General features: G+C 37.1%; 1 protein-coding gene across 1 annotated transcript in view; it reads left to right on the top strand.

Moving 5' to 3' along the window:
* The first annotated feature begins 2550 nt into the window (after positions 1-2550).
* The window catches only part of rtn4r (reticulon 4 receptor), a 63420-nt gene continuing 45990 nt past the window's right edge, over positions 2551-19980 (top strand). Inside the window, exon 1 of the mRNA XM_056744858.1 lies at positions 2551-3053. Coding sequence (XP_056600836.1) covers positions 3032-3053 — 22 coding nt within the window. The 5' untranslated portion in view covers positions 2551-3031. The remainder of the gene's footprint in view (positions 3054-19980) is intronic.

Raw genomic sequence — 19980 nt, 5'->3', positions numbered from 1 at the left:
CGATTGATTTTACATTTCCTGTTGTATGGAGAAAGATTTAGTGTAAGAGGTTTGTGAGGGATGGAGGAAAGATCTCCATTATGTCAGGGTCAGCGTGGCAGAAATGGAGGAACTATTGAGAGCTTCCTGAAACTCCAACATCCCTCCGTCATCTATCCATCAAGTCATGCTCATCCATCTATTCACATCTCATCACTGTCGGTCCGAGAATTTTCACATGGCTCTCTAGAAAACCTGGCTGCTGTCAAATATTTTTGCATGATGGCTGTGAAAATAGATGGTCTTGAAAACTGATTTTCTACATGGCTGTACTAGTCTCCAATTACTCTGAAGTCTTTTCCCTCTAACATTATGAAACAATTTCATCTTGATCAATATTTTATGTCAATTTCTAATGTATGTGTTTGCAAAGTTGACTTACACAGTAATCAGAGGAATAATGCATAGTCAGACAATCATTATTGAAAGATAAACGTCTTCGCCCTTTTCACCCTGTCTAGGGTAATTTTGCAGTAATGACCTGCTGACTGTATACACTATTCAAGAAGTTGAGGTTTCAATGCATAAAAAAGGCAAAATCAGTTCAACAATGTATGTTTGAAAAGCTCTTTTGAGGATTTGCAGTTTGACGGAAGCTTTAGATTCACTATAAAAACACGATTTAAATATAAAAGCAACCCTTATTCTTTCAGACGTCAGCATCTGCCAGCACTCAAAGTAAAATGATTAAATTCGTCACATAACACTCAGGAAGTGAAAGAGGGAAATGCTTGAAACAGGTCCCAGCGTGCAAATAGTGTCGTTTTCCATCGCTCAATCACTTTAACTCTTCATGACGTAAAAAGGGATTAGCCTCTTATTCGAGACACCGTGAATAATGTATGCTTGCGTTTAAAACAATCTTATGGAATCTACCGTCATTTAACATGGAATGTATATTTTATGCTCTTGAAAAAAAATATTTCTGCCAGTGTGAGACTGACACTGAGCCTATAGTTGTAGGGGCAGGTTGTCACAGTGGCTCCAAATATAAAAGTACAAAATGTTTTAAAAGGAAGCACATGCAGTCTTTTTCCAAGATGTGACTTTGTTTGTTAGTTCAGCTCTATGGTGTTCATATTCATAAATACTTTTACATTATATCCTTCAAAAAGAAATTCCAACATCATCTTTTTTGACATGCTGTTGGCCAAACAAGTGAACACAAAAATAAATTGAGTAGCATTAGGCCAAGGGACTCTTGCCTTATATATATTTAAGGCAGATTTTAACAAAACTATGATCATAACAATACCAATAAATTACAGTTGCACAAAACAATGGTTAGGTGGTGAAGTTTTAATTCAGCTTTTATGTGCTTTTATTAATTTTTACTTTAGAATTTACAACTAACCTGTCTCGTGTACACACTTCAAGTCTATGGTCACAAACACAGAAATGATCAGCATTCTCACATCTGCGTTGGTCGCTGGGGGGCGTTTTCCGACCAAAAAAAATCTTATATAAAATCAATCTCTTTTTGAGTGATTTATCGTGTAAATGTCATACTCTTTTTCAGATACACTACTGCACTTGCAGGCAGGGGCTCAATTATTGCTCTTATCTCAAATGCAACTCAGGTAAACACCTTGGAAAACCCCTCAAGGCACGCAGATCAATGTCTTTGCCATTACAAACGAGACGCAAATTAATTTTAATGTAAACAAATATCTTATGGCAAAAAATTAAAATAATTGTTGACCTCAAAATAATAATTTAATCACCCTCAGATCGTTTTAAAGTACATATAGTGTGCAGGTGCTTTTTACCTGAAAGTAAATGGTATAAAATAGTGTTCAGAAATCAAACCCAAATGTCTCATTTCAGGTATCAGCATTTGTTCAGAAATAAGATTTATTTTCCCAAATGTGTAACTTTTAACACTGCGTCTGTTAGGGACATTGCAACATTGCAACAATCCCAACGCAGAGGGGCGAAGATGCTTACGTCGAATAAGTGGCAAAGGACATTGCATATGGGCAAACTTGTTGGTATTATACAAATGGATTCCCTGCACGTCAAAGCGTCTGAAATCTATAAAAGATTCATTAGCGCTCTATTCCTGATCCTGTGCTATAAAACATTAATCTCTCTCTCTCTCCCTCCCTCTCTCTTTCTCGCTCGCTATTCTTCTTATTTTAATTCAATTAAAATGTATTGACATATACAAATTTTAGCTTGGATTAAGTAAACATTCAAAACCTAAGAAAATAAAATAATTGTATTGTATAGGCTATTTAAATAATGTTTTCAAATAAAATAACATACAAAAACGACGCAAACTCACAAACAAAAATAAACGCTATCACTCAATGAATGAGCTAAATTAATAAATATTTTATCATAAGGCTATATAATAAAAACCAAAGAATACACTTTCCCTTATCTTTCCCACTCTCTCTCTCTCTCTGTCACCCTAATAATATATCCACCCTCTCTCCCTCTCTCTCTCTCTCTCTCTCTCTCTTTCTCTCTCTCTCTCTCTCTCTCTCTCTCTCAATCCGACTCCGAGCGCGCTGCGCTAGTGCCTCTTTCCGTTTCTTCTGCGCGACCGATCGGACGCTCGGATCATTGGAATACTTCTGCGCGTTAATCTGGAACGGCTGGAAAACGTCTTTTGGATTCATCTCGACTGTAGTTTTTACTCCCGAACTGTTTCGAGGTCTTGGCAACCCCACGGGCTTGTTTGTGGTTCACGCTATCTGTATCGGTAGTCTCGAGCTGATCTTTGAGTTTGGATGTTACTGCGCTTGTGCACCGGCTCCACACATTCCCAAATGACTGAGAGAGGAATCAACGGGAGACTTTGTTCTCCGTCCCGCGCCTCTACGGCGACCGTCGGGTAAAGTTCCAGCGACAGGAATGATGGTTCATCTTCCGTGAGGTTTGCGAAATTGTTTATTCATTGACCACGACGCGGAAAACACCATCTCTACCGACTCAACGAGGACCTCTCTCTGGAATTACTATTTTCTGGATTTATTCGCAAACCATGAAGACTTTTATTGTTGAGGGTAAGTCTGTCAATCTATTAAAAAAGTTACATTAATTGAATTCATTGGTGTTTAATTTGGAGAGTTCACTGTCAGTGGCGCATCTAAACGCGCATCCCCAGATATTTGAATCCCAAATTCTGCTGATTTTCAGTCTGGTCACACATTCAAAACTCCCGATGGAATTCGTTTTTATTATGGTCATACACCCCATCGTCTATACGCCGTTCATACAACTGGAACGCTTTCGTTAATATCACAAGGCTGTCTACTGCAAATCCTGTCTACTGCTTCCTTGATAAATAGCAATGCGTAGTGTAGTTTATAATGTAGTTTATCGCCCTACATTGTTTTAGATTGTCTACATCATACCGAGAACGGTCTGTTTGTTGTTGGGCGATGAGAAAGTGTTTGCTTGGCAAGACTCGATTATGAAGTCCGGGGGAATGCTGCGCTATCCCGCCCGGTTATACATGTTCCCAACGCGCTCATGAAAGGATGCGCGACCTTGGACGGATTAATGAAGAAGAGCGCGGTCATGTACCGTGTACTCAGGTTGTGTGTTGCGCATGGGCAGTTTCCGACAAAAGACAAGAATATTACTGTTGCGCAACTCATCTGAAGTTTCGTTATACAATCCCATAACTCTAGCTATTGCTTGTAGTTATTGATAGGTAAAACTTAAATTTGGATAACAGACACCAACTCTGACATGCGTTTTGCCTAAATGCTATCAATTAGATTAAAGCCAATGCGTTTTATTCAGTTGAGAACTTTCGTTCACAAATATGCTATCCGTGGTGTTGAAAATAGACAACTGAAGTAGATTCAGAGCTGAGCTTCATGTTTTGCCCCCTTCAACCCAAAGAGGACAGCAAAGCTTTATTAGGACACTATAGAAATGGATGGAACACTGCTTTGCTGCATTATCCCTCACCTAGGACTAAACAATAAATAAGTTTACAAAATCCCTGCATTCATTCAGCTGGTACCTGTGACCTGGTGAACATATCACGATACACAAACATCACATCCTGGGATCACGAGGAGCTTTGGGGGTGGTAAAACGCAGCAGTGCTCCACCCTCTATGCAGAGTAAATTCGTAAGGCTTCCTCTAGAAGCAGCACTCTCTACAACTCAGTTTCACTCTTTGCAACAGTGAAGATGATTTTAGTTAATAAGTAAATAAGACAAGCAATGCTTTCACATCCGGTACCTTCTGGTTTCCTCCCAGGTGAATGAACGGGGAGGTGTGATGTTGTTTAGATGCCAGATGGACGAACGCTTCTCACTGTTTAGACTGACTGTGTATCCGTGGCCCCTCCCTCCGTGCCGAGCTAACCTGATTGAGCCGAAAATACATTAAATATTCCATCACAGAGAAAAGCGAGAGCTTGAGAAAGAGATGTGGTCGAGTTGCATTGATGGATTTACTGGGGTAGAGAGAGAGAAATAGGAATAAGGCGTCTTCATTTCCTTGATGTGATTTTGTGAAGGTACTTGGATGATAAATGAGGGGTGTGTGTTTTTTCTGAGGTGGATTCTGTGAAGAAAGCTATTGAGAAAAGCTATGTTGATTGGTGACTGCTCAATGGATATAGGCTTTGTCCCGCTCTTTGTCTCTCTTTCATGACACACACACTGCGTTTAGACATTTACTCTTCAGAAGACAGCAAATGATACACATAAAGACCAGAGACACAGACGCCAACATTTAGCAGTGAAGACAGGGACTTTCATTGTGCTTTCTGAAGAAATGGATTTTGTGACACCACTTTATTGATATTCCATAAACACCGACAATTTCTGAAGGCAATGAAGCAATTTGTTGCGTCAAACACAAACAAGCAGACTCCGTTCAAAATTTGCTTTGTAGATTATTTTACCGTCATTGCTTTATCGAAGCAATCTCTTAAAATATAAAAAAATGTCAATCTCCCATTGACAGTCAATAATGATGACATCAGCAGAGTATTTGCATATGTACAAACCAATAGATTTCCCATTTGACATCTTTTAGCATTGTGAATTCTGTTGGGACTTTCCTTCTTAAGAGCACATAAACTGTTTTATCTATTTTCCTGTCTGCATAGTAGCATTTGAAAACCACTAAATTATTCCCTGTAATCCGACAAAAAATGTTTTGAATGCTGAAAATATTTTGACTAAGGTACAGAAGCCCTCTGGCCCAGAACAATACAGTGGAAATGACTGATGCTAATATCTAGCTTCATGTAGAAAACATCTTATAAGCTCTTCATTAGAATGTCACTCTCAACAAGATCCTCTTCAGAACCACCCATATTTACACAGACAGCAAACAAGTCTTTCCACTCTAGTCTCCTATTACCAAGCAAATGATGAGGGTAATCAGAAAACATGGCAGAGAGTTCCCGGCTCACAGAGAGAGCTCTGTATGAGAGAACTCTCTGTTACAGAACTTCTTTTGTTACATGCAGGTGCAAAATACCAGCTAAAACCAACTCGTATGGAGAATCAAGCTAGGCATGGCATAAACAACTTTGATATTCAAGAAAGTTGTGTACTCTGTTGAAATTTTTATGTAACACTGTATTTTTAAATGATAACAAACTGTGTTGTCAATGTTGACAAGCACTTTTTATTGGTTAGATAAGTGCAAAACCGAGTGACAAACACAAAGGGTCACTAATAAAAACGATTAACAGTAAAAAAAGGAAATATTGAGATACAAGGTTTCAGAAGGACGGCAACGGTAAGTGTAATGTTTGTACACACAAACATTTAACATTTAAATAAATGCATAATTTAGCATTGACATTATGTATTCATCCACCTTTTGTGCCACTAGCATCACAAAACAAAGTAAATAATTTAAAATAATAATTGTGTTAAACAGGTTACCCTAAACCGCCCCATCTACCATTTGTCAGCCCATGGCAATTCATAACTTTACATTTTCGCGAATTGGTGGCTAATTCATAAGAATTTGTACAATGTCATTTTCAATTCGTTTTTACCTCATTGACGGGTTGGACATCCATGCTTGCTTTTTGTTCTAATAATCATACATTTCTGTATGATTTCCATAATAAAATTCATGCGAAATATCCACCTTGTGATACAGTCCTGTGACCAAACCCACAGAACTTGTTGAGCTTGAAACAACAAAGACAAAATGCTGTATAAATCTATAGAAAGCTCACTTGTCTTTGCACATTAGGCTAGAATACAAATACATTTTAAAATAGAAAACAAACACATCACTTGGAATTATTGCAGATATATTTTCGAACTTACCAGAGCACAGTTGATTTCAAGACCATTTTCAAGAGAACAAAATGGCTCCTGCGCAGAACGCAGCTGCGAGCTCTCCCTGTGTTTTTTTGGGAGAGGGAGGCTATCAGGGTCAGGGCTTTCTCCGTGTTTGTACCAGATAACATTTTGAGTGACAACTAACATCAAACCGACTTCTATATTGAATCTCCGTGTCTGGAAGCAACAAAAGCATGAGCATCGAGGTATAATTAAGAGTCTTTCACTGTGCTATTATTTCATTTGATTGGGATTGTGTAAACAAATAACAAATCGGCCTCTTGAGCTGCGGTGTTGACAGCAATATAAAGCAGGCCATTATCGGAGAGATCAGGTCTAATTATTGTGTAAGTGTACAGCTGGTTGTGAGCAGCCATGCAGAGTTTGTTAGTGAGATGACAGCGCTATCAACAATCCAAGGAAACCCCACCTTATTACTCAAGGAATGACTCATTCAGGATACAGAGGAAGACGAACAATCGATTCTGATAGAACATCAATATCAAAACTTAATGATCTTGAGCTGTAAGTTTATTTTTAGGGCTGTCAAACAAATAATCAAGATAAATCGATTGCAAATAAAAGTTAAATAATATATGTCTTTGTACTGTGCATATTCATTTTGCATTCATAAAAACATACAAATACATGCATATATTTAAGAAAAATATAAACATTAATAAAGAATAAGAATGCATTAGAATAATAAATTATCGTTACATATGAATAAATAAATACTTCCTTCCTGTAAATATTTCCCAAATACGTACATGTATGTGTATACAAATAATAAAAATTAAACATTAATACACACAGCACACTGACATATATTATGTACACAAACTACACCGTGAGTTAAAATGGTCTAATTCGCTTCTATTTATTTCTTATAGAAATAAATTATTTAATCAAAGTGAGGCTTAATTAAAAGATTTGAGAAATCTATGAAGTCTCTGAGCTGTAGAACAGCAAGCGTTCAGGAATAACAATCCTGTGGGGTTGACACATTACAGTATGTTACTCCTATACAGTATGAGATTACTGAGATATAAGAAAACCTTATACTGGGCTTCAAATTGTCAAATCTGTATGTGGCTGATGTTGTGTTATGCAACGCTGCTGAATTCAGATTTGCGCTTTATTAAATTATTAAACTCAACTGCATACAGTCAGTGTGAAAAGTAATGCAGGCTGCAGGCATTGTGAAAGTTTTGTCAGTGAAAGAACGGCACGACCACGTCAAATTCCTCTAGATGAACTGAATCCACAGAAATAGGTTTATTTACTGAGTTCATCTCACAAACACTCCTGCATTAGACAAGCTGTTTAACTTAATGATGAAACTGCATCAATTGAGTGACCTTTCAATAAAAGACTTCAATGAAACTCGTAATCGGCTGGTTACATGGGATTTCTTGCGTACGACGAACTAAAGGTTTTGGGGAATCCAATGTTATTCTTTGTAAAATAAGCCTAGCAGTCATGCTTTGAGCCATGGAATGGGGTTATTGGCTGCAGCTGTTGGCTTCTGGGAGTTTTTTTGGCAACGCTTTGAGAATGCAATAAAATGGACTTACACAGATATACTAACATTTGAAAGTTTCCAGTCACCCACTTTCCAGCATTTTAGTACAATAGTGGATTTATAAAAACTATGAACTGCACAAATGTAAATGTGGGAATTATATTGTGACTAAAAATGTGAAATAAATCAACTTATATTTTAGCATCTTCAGTGTAGATCTGCAAACCAATTGATTAGAGTTTGCAGAAAACTTCTCTTGCCATTTTATCAAGTTGCTTCCTGAAGGAATTCCCTTCTATGCTGCGCTCTTATTAACTACTTTTCTTCATTATTCAATGAAAGCCACCCATTTTTATTCAATATGAAAAAGTTATATATTTGCACATTTTTATCAGCAGACATTTAAGTTTTTTTAGAGTCAAGAAAAACACTTTACTCAAGTGACCCTGAACATAACAATAGTAAATTGTTACAAAAATGCTTAACTGTTGAAGTCTTGGGAAAGGTCTGTAGGGATACTTATAACTTTGAAACATTTAAACTTTATTTTCATAGAAAACCATTGTACAATTTCTAATCTCACAGTTCAAAACCTGGATGTTACTCTTTGTAAGAGACGGATGTTCAAATAAAAAACATCTTTTTTCTAATGGACATATTTCTGCTATTGTAATGTGTATACTATAGGGCTGTCACAATATTATATTTTTTACCAGACGAATTCACAATAATATCTAATCAAATTAAAAGTAAATTCATCTATTTTTGGTCAACGAATGAGAATGCAACTGTAGGGAGATAAAGAGTTTGTAACCTATTGTGACTCTTGAGTTGTTCCAAATTTGAATGCATTTCTTTGTTCTGATGAACACAGAGAAGTATATTTGGAAGAATGACTGTAACCAAACAGTTCTTGACCACCATTGACTACCGATATTTTCTTTGTGTTCAACAGATCAAATAAAAATGTTTTGCTATGGGAGTCAATAGTGGCCAAGATCAGTTTGGTAACAATGATTCTTCTATATATCTTTCTACAGATTTGGAACAACTTAAGAGTGAGTAAATGATGACACAATTTTCATTTTGGGGTAAACTGTTCCTTTAAGACAAAATATAAAACAGGTGTAATACCGTCAGCCACTTTGTTGAAGTATCAACCAGATATGTCTGCTATTTACAGTATTAACATCATGTTAGCACAATATCAATAATCAGGTTATTAAAATTAGGGTAATTGTTATACTGTCATATTGTTACACATCATGTCCCTTCATACCATCATACACAAGCCCATCCCTATTTTACATAATGGACAGTAACATCAGCAGTAATAACATCCACATCCAAGCGTTCAGATGTAAATGCGTTTCAGCATCTAACTGCCCCGAACACGGTGTCCTGGAATTCATGTAGTAATTGTCATGAGGTGGACACGGCGTAAAGTGTCCCTCTGTGAGTCTATCTCAGACAACCACCTCTTCCTCCCTTTCAAAACAAACAAAGCTAGCAAGTGAACCCACTCTCCTCTCATGATGTGCTAGCGTTGTCTTGTTCCTGGCCAAAGATTAATTCACGGCTATTCAACCTCTTTTCCCTCATTATGGTATCTGAATACTACAGCGAGTGACCATTTTTAGCAGAACATGCTAATGAAACATTTATCCTTTAATCTGAAGAGGGAGAGGTTTCTGCTAGTAGCTGAATAGAGTTTGTGATAGATGGACTGGTAAATAGTTAATTAGAGCGAGCGCAGGACACCCTTAAATTAGGTGCATGACTGGAGCTTTTGTCTGGACTATATGTCAGCGTCGCCCATCGTCTTAGTTTTCCTCTTTGCCTGTCTTTGTTTGGCCCTCTCCACCTCCACTTTCTCTCACTTTATCTCCGTTATCACTCAGACAACCACGATTTTTCAGACTTTCGACACTACGGATCCATTAGCGGCAATCTTTTAGCATCATCTCTTAGAAATTGCCGCATTTAGACAGCGGCCCTGGATTCAAGCGCTGACAGGAGTTCTATACGATATAGATTTCTGCCACTGCTTTGAATCATGGCAATTAAATCAACACGGATTAGAGAGCCACAATATTTGTACATTGTGTTATTCGGGTCAGAATAAAACATGGAAATAAATTGGAGAGTTGAAGTCAGCCGCTTCTTTATATTGTAATAATTTTAAAGGAATTCGTATTAATGGGGCTAAGATGGCGATTTTGTACGAGTTTGTTTTAATATGCCATTCTTAAGAATTCTATTTTCATTGTATTTAGTTTATTTTTATGTATATATTTTTGAAGATATTTAAGAAGAAATAAAACATTGTGGAGGAACAAAAAGTTAAAAGAACATCAACATAATTCTGCCATTCCATCATCACTGCTTCCTAAAAAAAATCAGGAGTGCAAGTATCGCTACTCTTAGATAGTTTTCTCTGCTGAGTAAAGAAAAATCAATCAGTAAGAAAAGAAAAAAGTATGACAGACATAGACAGACGTTTGGCTAGACAGAAAGTAACAAAGTCACAAATTGAGTGGTTGATATACTCACAGAGCAAACCCCATAATACAATAAAACAGCAAAACCCAGTTAAGTGTAAGACAAGGCCTGTAAAGAAAATTGACAAAACATAAGCATAATTCAAAATGAGCAATGCGTCTGCATCAGGACTCGCGCCTGCAAGAAAGGGATATTTCGAGTATCATCGGTCTGATGAGACGACTAAATGTTGGTAGATGAGAAGGCCAAAACAGACAGTGAAAAACTAAGTGAATGTTTGAGTTACTCTGAGTAAATGACTTCTCTAACAGCATCAAACACATGATTACAGCGATAATGACCTCAACAGAACAAATGGAGCCCGTGTTATGGGTGTTATTTTTTGTCCTCGATGCAGTATGGGAAATGAATAAGGTGAACTTGATGCAGATGTTGTGATGCATGATAATGGAGTTTTCTAGGGCGTTACACTGTAGATTTATTAGGCCAGACAGAAGGCAGAGTGAAAATCAAACTCCACGGTTCAAACCAAGGAGAGCTTCACACTGACTGATCAACAACCTTTTCAGGATCTGACAAGATTAGATGTACATGCTCCTCTCAAACCTTAATTTAAGACTTATAAGGTGTCGTGATGGGTGATTGCCAGGGCATTGCTATCTGGTTGCTAAGGTGTACTGAGTGGTTGCTGGGGCTATTTGATTAGTCGATACTAGGGATTGGTGGTGGTATGAAAGTATATACCATTGCAACAAAATTAAAGGTGCAATGTGGAGATTTTAGTGACATCTAACTGTGATTGGGTTTGCGAATTGCAAACAACGGCTCACACCACCCCTCCCTTCCAAAGCACTACGGTGGCTGACACAGGACAAAGATGTCGTCACATTTTCGCTCCTTTGACGAGGGAACTAACATAAACGTGCTCTGTAGAACAGTTTGTCTGATTAGGGCTACTGTAGAAACAACATGGCGAATTCCATGTAAGCAGACCCGCGGTGTATGTAGATCGAAACAGCTCATTCTAAGGTAATGAAATCCTCCTTAATATGTTTTGGTGCATTTCATTCTCTACCAGGCAAACAACACTTACAGTAAAAAGAAATTACAAAGAATACACGAAAACCTCACAAACAGGCTGAGCAACAATATTAACAAGCCTGCGACTGTCCCGGGAGTCACAGCTCAAAGACAAAACACTCAAATAAAGTTCTGCTGTATAATCAAATCCAGCTAAAACTCAATTGGAACTCATTAGGACCAAATCAAATCATTTGAACGCTATAGTACAAATGGACTAAAATGGTAACTAACCAGAGCAAATGGGAAAGCTATAATTCACTTAACAGACAGCACGGTAAAAAAGTCGTCTGTCACCAGCCTTGAGCTAAGAAAAGCCTTGACAATGTACAGACTCGGTGAACACAGCCTCACTGTAGAAACAGGCAGGTACAGACATATCCGGCCGGGCTGTGCTCTACCTGCACACAAAATGAGGTAGAAACAAAACTAGATTTTTCTGACCTCCTGCCCTAACCACACACAAATTAAAGACACATTGTTTGCCCGTTTGGAAAGCACTGAAATGAATTTCTAATAAAACTTGCATGTCTGCCAGGAGAAGTTCGAGCAGTCACAGTACAAGCAGATAACTGATAAAACACATCTTCATGTACGGTATATAGTTCCAAAACACACACAATTAATATTACAGTACATAAAGAAATGTCTTTGGGTGTGTTAGGTGCTGGGACTCATTTTTTATGGATTTATTAACAGAAATGCAATATCATTTATATAACTACAGTGTATGTCTTCATCAGTGTTGGGTGTAACTAGTCACTCTGTAATTTAATTACTTTTCCCATGAAAAAGTATAGTAAGGGATTACTCATATGTTTTCTGTAATTTAAATACAGTTACTTTTGATGTAATTAAACTAAATACTTTGTTAAATATATGTGTGTGCAATAGTGTAACTTACTTTAAAATCTGTGCTTTAATGTATAATTCTCACATTTGTAATACTTTGGTCAGTTAATAATATTATTTGAATGAATTCAATAAGCCGTTTCATGTATATTCTTGAATCACTTAACTAATCAAGGTTGATGTAGGATATAGAAAGTAATTAGTAATGAGTAACTAAATACTTTTTGGACAGAGTAATTTGGACAGTAATCTAATTACACTATTGAATATGTAATGAGTAACTAGTAATTCATTACTTTTTCAGAGTAACTTACCCAACACTGGTCTTCATAGATGTATTAACCTTATATAATGAAGTGTTATGTTTTATAACCTTAGAATGAGCTATTTCTATCTATAGTACATACACTAAAGTAGGTCTAAACAGAGAATCCGCACTAGAGCGTGTTTCGTAAAAAGGTTATCCCTGCAGCAAAGAAGCACAAACAGGAGGACATCTTTGTGACGTGTCAGCATCCGTAGTGCTTCGAATGGGAAGGGTGAGCGGTGGAGTGAGCCGTTGGTTGCAATTTGCAGCCTCACCAGTTGGATGCTCTTCATTAAATCTCATTGTTGACTTTGATATCTTATACATTACTTATACTTTTCTCTTTAATCCATGTCTGTTATTTGAATGAAGTGAATATTTAATGAAGGAAGGACAGATAGACAGAAAATAGGAAAGAGACGTATTTAACTAGAGACCAACCAGCTAATTTACAAAGTGCCATTAAGCCAAAGATAAACACGACAAACATAAAGTTAATGGAGTCATGACATGTTTTATTTCATTACCATCTCCTCCGAACACACATACGCTTAGATAAATCCTCTTTGATGAAAAGCAAACTCTCACTATTAAGCAAAAAAAGGCAGATAATTAGAGTGAAAAACGTCACCTAGACTTCCAGTAATTAGGAGATTATATCCACATAGCCAGAGAGGGGAACTGCAATCGCTCGGCTTTCCGCAGACCTCTAATGGGGTCAAAAACAGCTTGATAGAACCAGGGCTTGGCTTTTGAATCCACTGCAAACAGGGCGGAAGTGACAGAAGAAGAAGCTGTTTCTCTGTTTCTCTTATCGTGCATGATTCCTCAGTCTATTCCATTTCAAATGAAAGAAAGCATTTCATCCGAGTCGAGATTAAATCCAGATTATTGTTCCTCTACAAACAACAGTACATTTATTTCACACATCCAATTAATAACCCAGATAGCACAGGTACGATGTCTGCTAAAGATTTTGAGATCTGGAAGACATCTGTGTAAAAACATCTGATTAACATCTTGTAAAGAGCAGTTTTACATACATTCTTACAAACATCTTCTTAATGTCTATATGACATTTTACAGTAGACGTCTCGGAGACATCTTAAATGAAACACAACTGAGAACTCCATCAAATCCTCTGGAAACCCAAACGTTGTGGCTGTTTATGCACCTTCAGCTAGATAATGCAACCTAAAATCTTGCCAACAGTTAAAGGCAATATACATTTGCATGTATGAATTTGGCAGAAACTATTATGTTAAGTTACCTATAGTGCTTTAAGTGTGTATATTTATCCATGCATGCATTTCCTTGGAACTGAACCCATGACCTTGCTGTTTTTATCCATTATACTCTGACAGATGAGCTACAGGATCAACATATTACAGTTTAAAGTAATAATACTGAATAATAAAAAAGTTTCAAGATCTCTGTCTTCTCAAAAAAAAGTACTGGCAATGTTTCAATCCACACATTTTGATAAGAATCAGACATCCATTTCCCAAGGGTTTAGCATTTCCTTTACAGGAATTGACAGAGTCGGTTGTGGTACATGCAGATTATTGTTGAATTAGAAAATGGCAAATTAAATGCGACCACCGTCTCCCAGGTGGAACGTCTATGATAATGTTATCTCCAATCGCTCAAGTTGCTCCTAGGGAGTGAGGCGAGGCGGGAGGTAGCAGCAGGACGGGATATGGATCTCTCTTTGAAAACTTGGCATCAGTACAGGACTATAGATTTTTCAACAGCAGGTGACATCGTTTGTCCACAAGATGAAAGTGGTCCAATCGGAGACCTGCACCTTGAAAGTTGCCTTTGTCCGTAGGTTATCTATTCGATGACTCGTCCTCCAAATCGTCTGGGACAAAACATGGACGAGTGTTGCGGTTTCATTTTCGGTTTAATTGTCTGTTTGGGTCTCCTGGAAACACAATTATTTCGCTAATCAACACCAGAGAAGGGAGGACATGTCCACTGCCAACATCTCATTTTTTGCATGTGAACAATCTGCCATTGTTATTGAAAGTAAAATTATTTTAGAATGAATCGTTTTATTCTCATTACCTCCCACAGTGCGTTTGTTAACAGTGTGATAAAACAGATTTTCTCAATTCAGTTTACTCTAATCTGATTGGCTGCCTTAATGCCACACAGTTTTTTATGTAATGTAGTGTTTCTTTTAGGGGTGTCGAACTATTGATCACGTCCAGAATATAAGTTTGTTTTTACATAATATGTGTCTGTGTACTGTGCATAATAATTTTGCATTTAGAAACACATGCACATATTTAAGAAAAATATAAATATAATAATATTAAATATTGGATGGATAATAATATTAAATATATATAATTGTAAACACAAACTTTTGTTCCGGATGCGATAAATTGACATGTTGTGGCTGCTCTCTCTCTCTCACCTTAAAGAAACAGCTTCTGTTTACCACACCAGAAAAGACCATGACCCAGGAGAATACCTAACCCCACCTCTCACAAAATAAAAAACACACACCTAACTCCATCTCTGGAGACCTGCTGCAAGGAGAGAGCGAGAGACAGACGTTTGAGAGTAAGATATGTGAAAACAATAGTGAGAATATTTTATATCCAAACAAGAACTCCTAGTCAGAACTTAGATGTTCTGAAACGTCTTTTCCGCAACTATATATATATATATATATATATATATATATATATATACTGTATATACACTCACCTTAAGGATTATTAGGAACACCTGTTCAATTTCTCCTTAATGCAATTATGGTGGTGGTGTAATGGTGTGGGGGATGTTTTCTTGGCACACTTTTGGCGCCTTAGTGCCAATTGGGCATCGTTTAAATGCCACGGCCTACCTGAGCATTGTTTCGGACCATGTCCATCCCTTTATGACCACCATGTACCCATCCTCTGATGGCTACTTCCAGCAGGATAATGCACCATGTCACAAAGCTCGAATCACTTCAAATTGGTTTCTTGAACATGACAATGAGTTCACTGTACTAAAATGGCCCCCACAGTCACCAGATCTCAACCCAATAGAGCATCTTTGGGATGTGGTGGAACGGGAGCTTCGTGCATCCCACAAATCTCCATCAACTGCAAGATTCTATCCTATCAATATGGGCCAACATTTCTAAAGAATGCTTTCAGCACCTTGTTGAATCAATGCCACAAAGAATTAAGGCAGTTCTGAAGGCGAAAGGGGGTCAAACACAGTATTGGTGTTCCTAATAATCCTTTAGGTGAGTGTATATATATATATATATATATATATATATATATATACACACACATATACAGTGGGGAAAATAAGTGTTTGAAACATCAGCATTTTTATCAGTAAGGGGATTTCTAAGTGGGCTATTGACACAAAATTTCCACCAAATTCATACAAAGAATTCAGAACATTTAAGTATACAAATTCAGTCATAATAAATAAAGTGAAATGACACAGGGAATAAGTATTGAACACACTTTATGTAATACTTTGTAGAAAAGCCTTTGTTGGTGATTACAGCATCTAGATGCCTCTTGTATGGAGAGACCAGTCGTCTGCATTGCTCAGGAGTGATTCTGGCCCATTCTTCCACACAAATGGTCTTCAAAACTTGAAGGTTCCTTGGCCCTCTTTTATGAACTTTGATCTTCAGTTCTCTCCATAGATTTTCTATGGGATTTAGGTCAGGTGATTGACTGGGCTTTTCAAGCAGCTTGATTTTCTTTCTTTGAAACCACTTCATTGTGTCCTTGGCCTTGTGTTTGGGATCATTGTCTTGTTGAAATGTCCTCCCTCTTTTCATTTTCAGCTTTCTGGTAGATGGCAGCAGATTTTTATCCAGAATGTCCCGGTATATTTCTCCATTCATCCTGCCTTCAGTAATATGAAGTCTGCCAGTAGCCCTTGCTGAAAAGCAGCCCCAACCCATGATGCTTCCACCCCCAAACTTAACTGTTGGTATGGTGTTCTTGGGGTGGTGGGCAGTGCCATTTCTTCTCCAAACATGGTGTTTAGGATGACTGCCAAAAAGTTCAATTTTGCTTTAATTCCGACCATACTATAGTCTCCCAATAATCCACAGGCTTCTCCAAATGCTCTTTCGCAAACTTTAACCGACCCTCAACATGCTTTTTGTTCAGCAATGGAGTCTTGCGTGGTGAACGTGCATTGATGCCATGGCGGTTCAGTGCATTGCTTATAGTTTTCTTTGAAACAACAGTTCCTGCTGATGCAAGGTCTTCCTGAAGTTCTGCCCGAGTGGTTCTTGGCTCTTGGAGAACTCTCCTGATTATACTTTGGGCTCCTCGGACAGGGATCTTACGTGGAGCACCTGATTGTGGCCGGTTTATGGAGAACTGATGCTCTTTCCATTTCCGGATAATGGCCTCAACAGTGCTCACAGGAACATTCAGCATTCTGGAAATGTGCCTATAACCATTCCCATCAAAATGCTTTTCAACGATAAGATTACGAAGATCTACAGAGAGTTCTTTGCTTTTACCCATCATAAAGTGCCTCCTAGGTAATGAGAATCCTTTATAGGCCATAAATTAGGACTAAAGCAGCTGATATCAATTAGTACTGATAGGGGGCAGGGTTTCTCTCTCAATACTGACAGATTTAAGGTTGATCTCCTGGCTTTCTATGACATTTTGCACCTTGTTACCTTCATGTGTTCAATACTTATTCCCTGTGTCATTTCACTTTATTTATTATGACTGAACTTGTATACTTAAATGTTCTGATTTCTTTGTATGACTTCAATATTTGGCTTGATGGCTACATCTGGTGGAAATTTTGTGTCAATAGTCCACTTAGAAATCCCCTTACTGATAAAAATGCTGATGTGTCATATACTTATTTTCCCCGCTGTATATATATATATATATATATATATATATATATATATATATATATATATAGCCTCAGAAAGAAATTAGAGTCTATTTTTAACACTTACTACTTAGTATTTTTTAGGGGACAATTGTAATTTTTATTTCTTTTTCTGAACTACTTACATTATTTCTCCCAAATTCCAAATCAAAATATTGTTTCTATTTGCATGTATTAACAAAAAATGAAAGCGGGAGAAACGGGTAAAAATAACGATAATCTGTATTTTTCAGACCTCAAATACTGCAAGGAAAACAAGTTCATATTCACTTTTAAGCAACATAGCAGCAATATTTGTACATGTATTTAGGAAAAGTTCCAAAATAATTTTTATGTGATAACCAACATTTTTTATATAAAATGAATGTAATGCATAGGGGATGTATACCACATAATATAACTGCAATATTTTATAATGAACATACAGTAATGCATAGGGGTTGAATGGTTGGATGAATCATTTAAATTAATGCTTTGGTTATATGAATTACACATAATACTTGATTATTCAGCTAATTTTAGTATTTTACAAATTAATGGTGATTTCTCATTGTTATCAATTTGCCGTTGTATTAAAACTGTTATCAATTAGCAACAGATCAGACTTCCTTGATGATTAATTAAAGCAATTAGAGGAAGCTTGAACTAATGCATTTGATACAGAGAGCGGCACCAAAGCCGCCCGCTTCACTCACAGGTCAAGAGCGCAGTAATTAACTGCAGCTTACACCCTCAGCCTAGTGTGTGCTTCACAAGTATGTGTGTGTGTGTGACATCATGAGGTGTATTTGTGCAAATGCATGTTTGTTGAGCGTTTTTTCTTTATTTCCCCACTTTGCTTGATATTTTATTCCCTGCCGAATACCTCCATAATAACCACATAATTTCATCAATGATAATCATCTATAAAAATGTTGTAATTTAAAACATAATACGATAAAATCTAGAACCAGATGTAAAATAACATGATTTTCTTTGAAACAACATGACATGAATAAACCTACACTCTTAAAAATAAAGGCGCTTAAAAGGTTCTCCACAGCGATGCCATAGAAGAACCGTTTTTAGTTCCACAAAGAACAATTCATTCAAAGTTTCTTTGAAGATCCATGTCTTTCTAACATTTTTATAATCTGACAGCATGCAAACTGATAAAAAAATTCGATTTTCATTTTATAATTGTTTAATTTACTACCACAAGGTTATTTATTGTTATCTTTTTATTTGATTTATAAAAGAATAGGCAAAATCCTTTCCCAAAATATAATATACACTACTATAAAATAAGATATAAAGATACGATTTTGGATGTATACCTCCCGTCCCTAAACTCCATTTTTAAAGTACTCAGGAATAGTATATCGCTCAAGTAAAGTGATAATGAATGTGTGAACCCTGGGGACAGGACGAATTCAGCCCGTGCTTTTCATATAGACTGTCAAATATTGATTTCTCACATGCTTTTGTCATGTTAAATGTTGAAGAACTGAAGACTGTGTAGAGCCTTCATGTTTCGGATGTCATCAGGGGTTTTCTGTCACACGCTGATATTCTCTCGTCAAGCTGCTTATCAGAAAGAAATGACACCGAGCCAACAATCATGACAGGAATTTAGATCTAATAAGACCGGATTGGTAAATACACACAGTCCCAGGTAGCAAATAAGTGTGTGTTTTCCTACTACATAGTAAACTAAAATGAACACAATATGTCTGGGAATGTATTCATAATACATTTTATGTATACATAAAAAACGCGTACTCTGAAATTTCATGCTCAAAATGCTGGGTTGTTTTTTTAATGCATGGTTGGGTAAAATATGGATAATATCAACTGTTAAGTCAAGGGATAGTTCACCCAAAAATGTAAATGTTTTGATTATTTGCTCATCGTCATGTCATTGCAAATCTGTATGACTTTCTTCTCTAGAACACGAAAGAAGTAACTAAACAACATCGGATTTCAGACTTCAATTGTATGAACACAAAACCACAGAGACATTTCTCAAAACATCTTCTGTTTGTTACAGGTTTTAAGCAACATTGTTTGGGGGAAAACTATCCCTTAAACCTATGTTGGATTGTTTCAACCGATGATTGGGTCAGCAACAATCACATGCTAATTTTTAACCCAACGATTGGTTACGATTTACATTTTGCGTAAAAGATGAAGAGAAAAACGAATAGAAAGAATGTAGGAAAGAACTGTAATGTCAGAGAACTGATCAAAGCGTGAGCAGTCTGAATATTAATGCCGCAAAGGGCCCGTGTCTTGTTAAAGAAAGATATGTGTTAGCATTGCCGCCCCATTTACTGAAGACCTACAGGGTTTATTTCCCTCAGCCTTTCTACCTGGAGTCCGAACTCAGATATCTCAGCCATCAGGAAGCAATGGGGCTTAAGACAGTAAACTATAGCATCACACAACGATCCAGAAGGTCGGCCAAGATCGACGGATGAACGCAGCCAGGCGGAGAGCAAGGAGAGGT

This window comes from Triplophysa dalaica, chromosome 4, assembly GCF_015846415.1.
Source record: "Triplophysa dalaica isolate WHDGS20190420 chromosome 4, ASM1584641v1, whole genome shotgun sequence".
NCBI lineage: Eukaryota > Metazoa > Chordata > Actinopteri > Cypriniformes > Nemacheilidae > Triplophysa > Triplophysa dalaica.
Note: the sequence above shows the minus strand (reverse complement) of the source record. Positions and strands in the feature narration are given on the sequence as shown.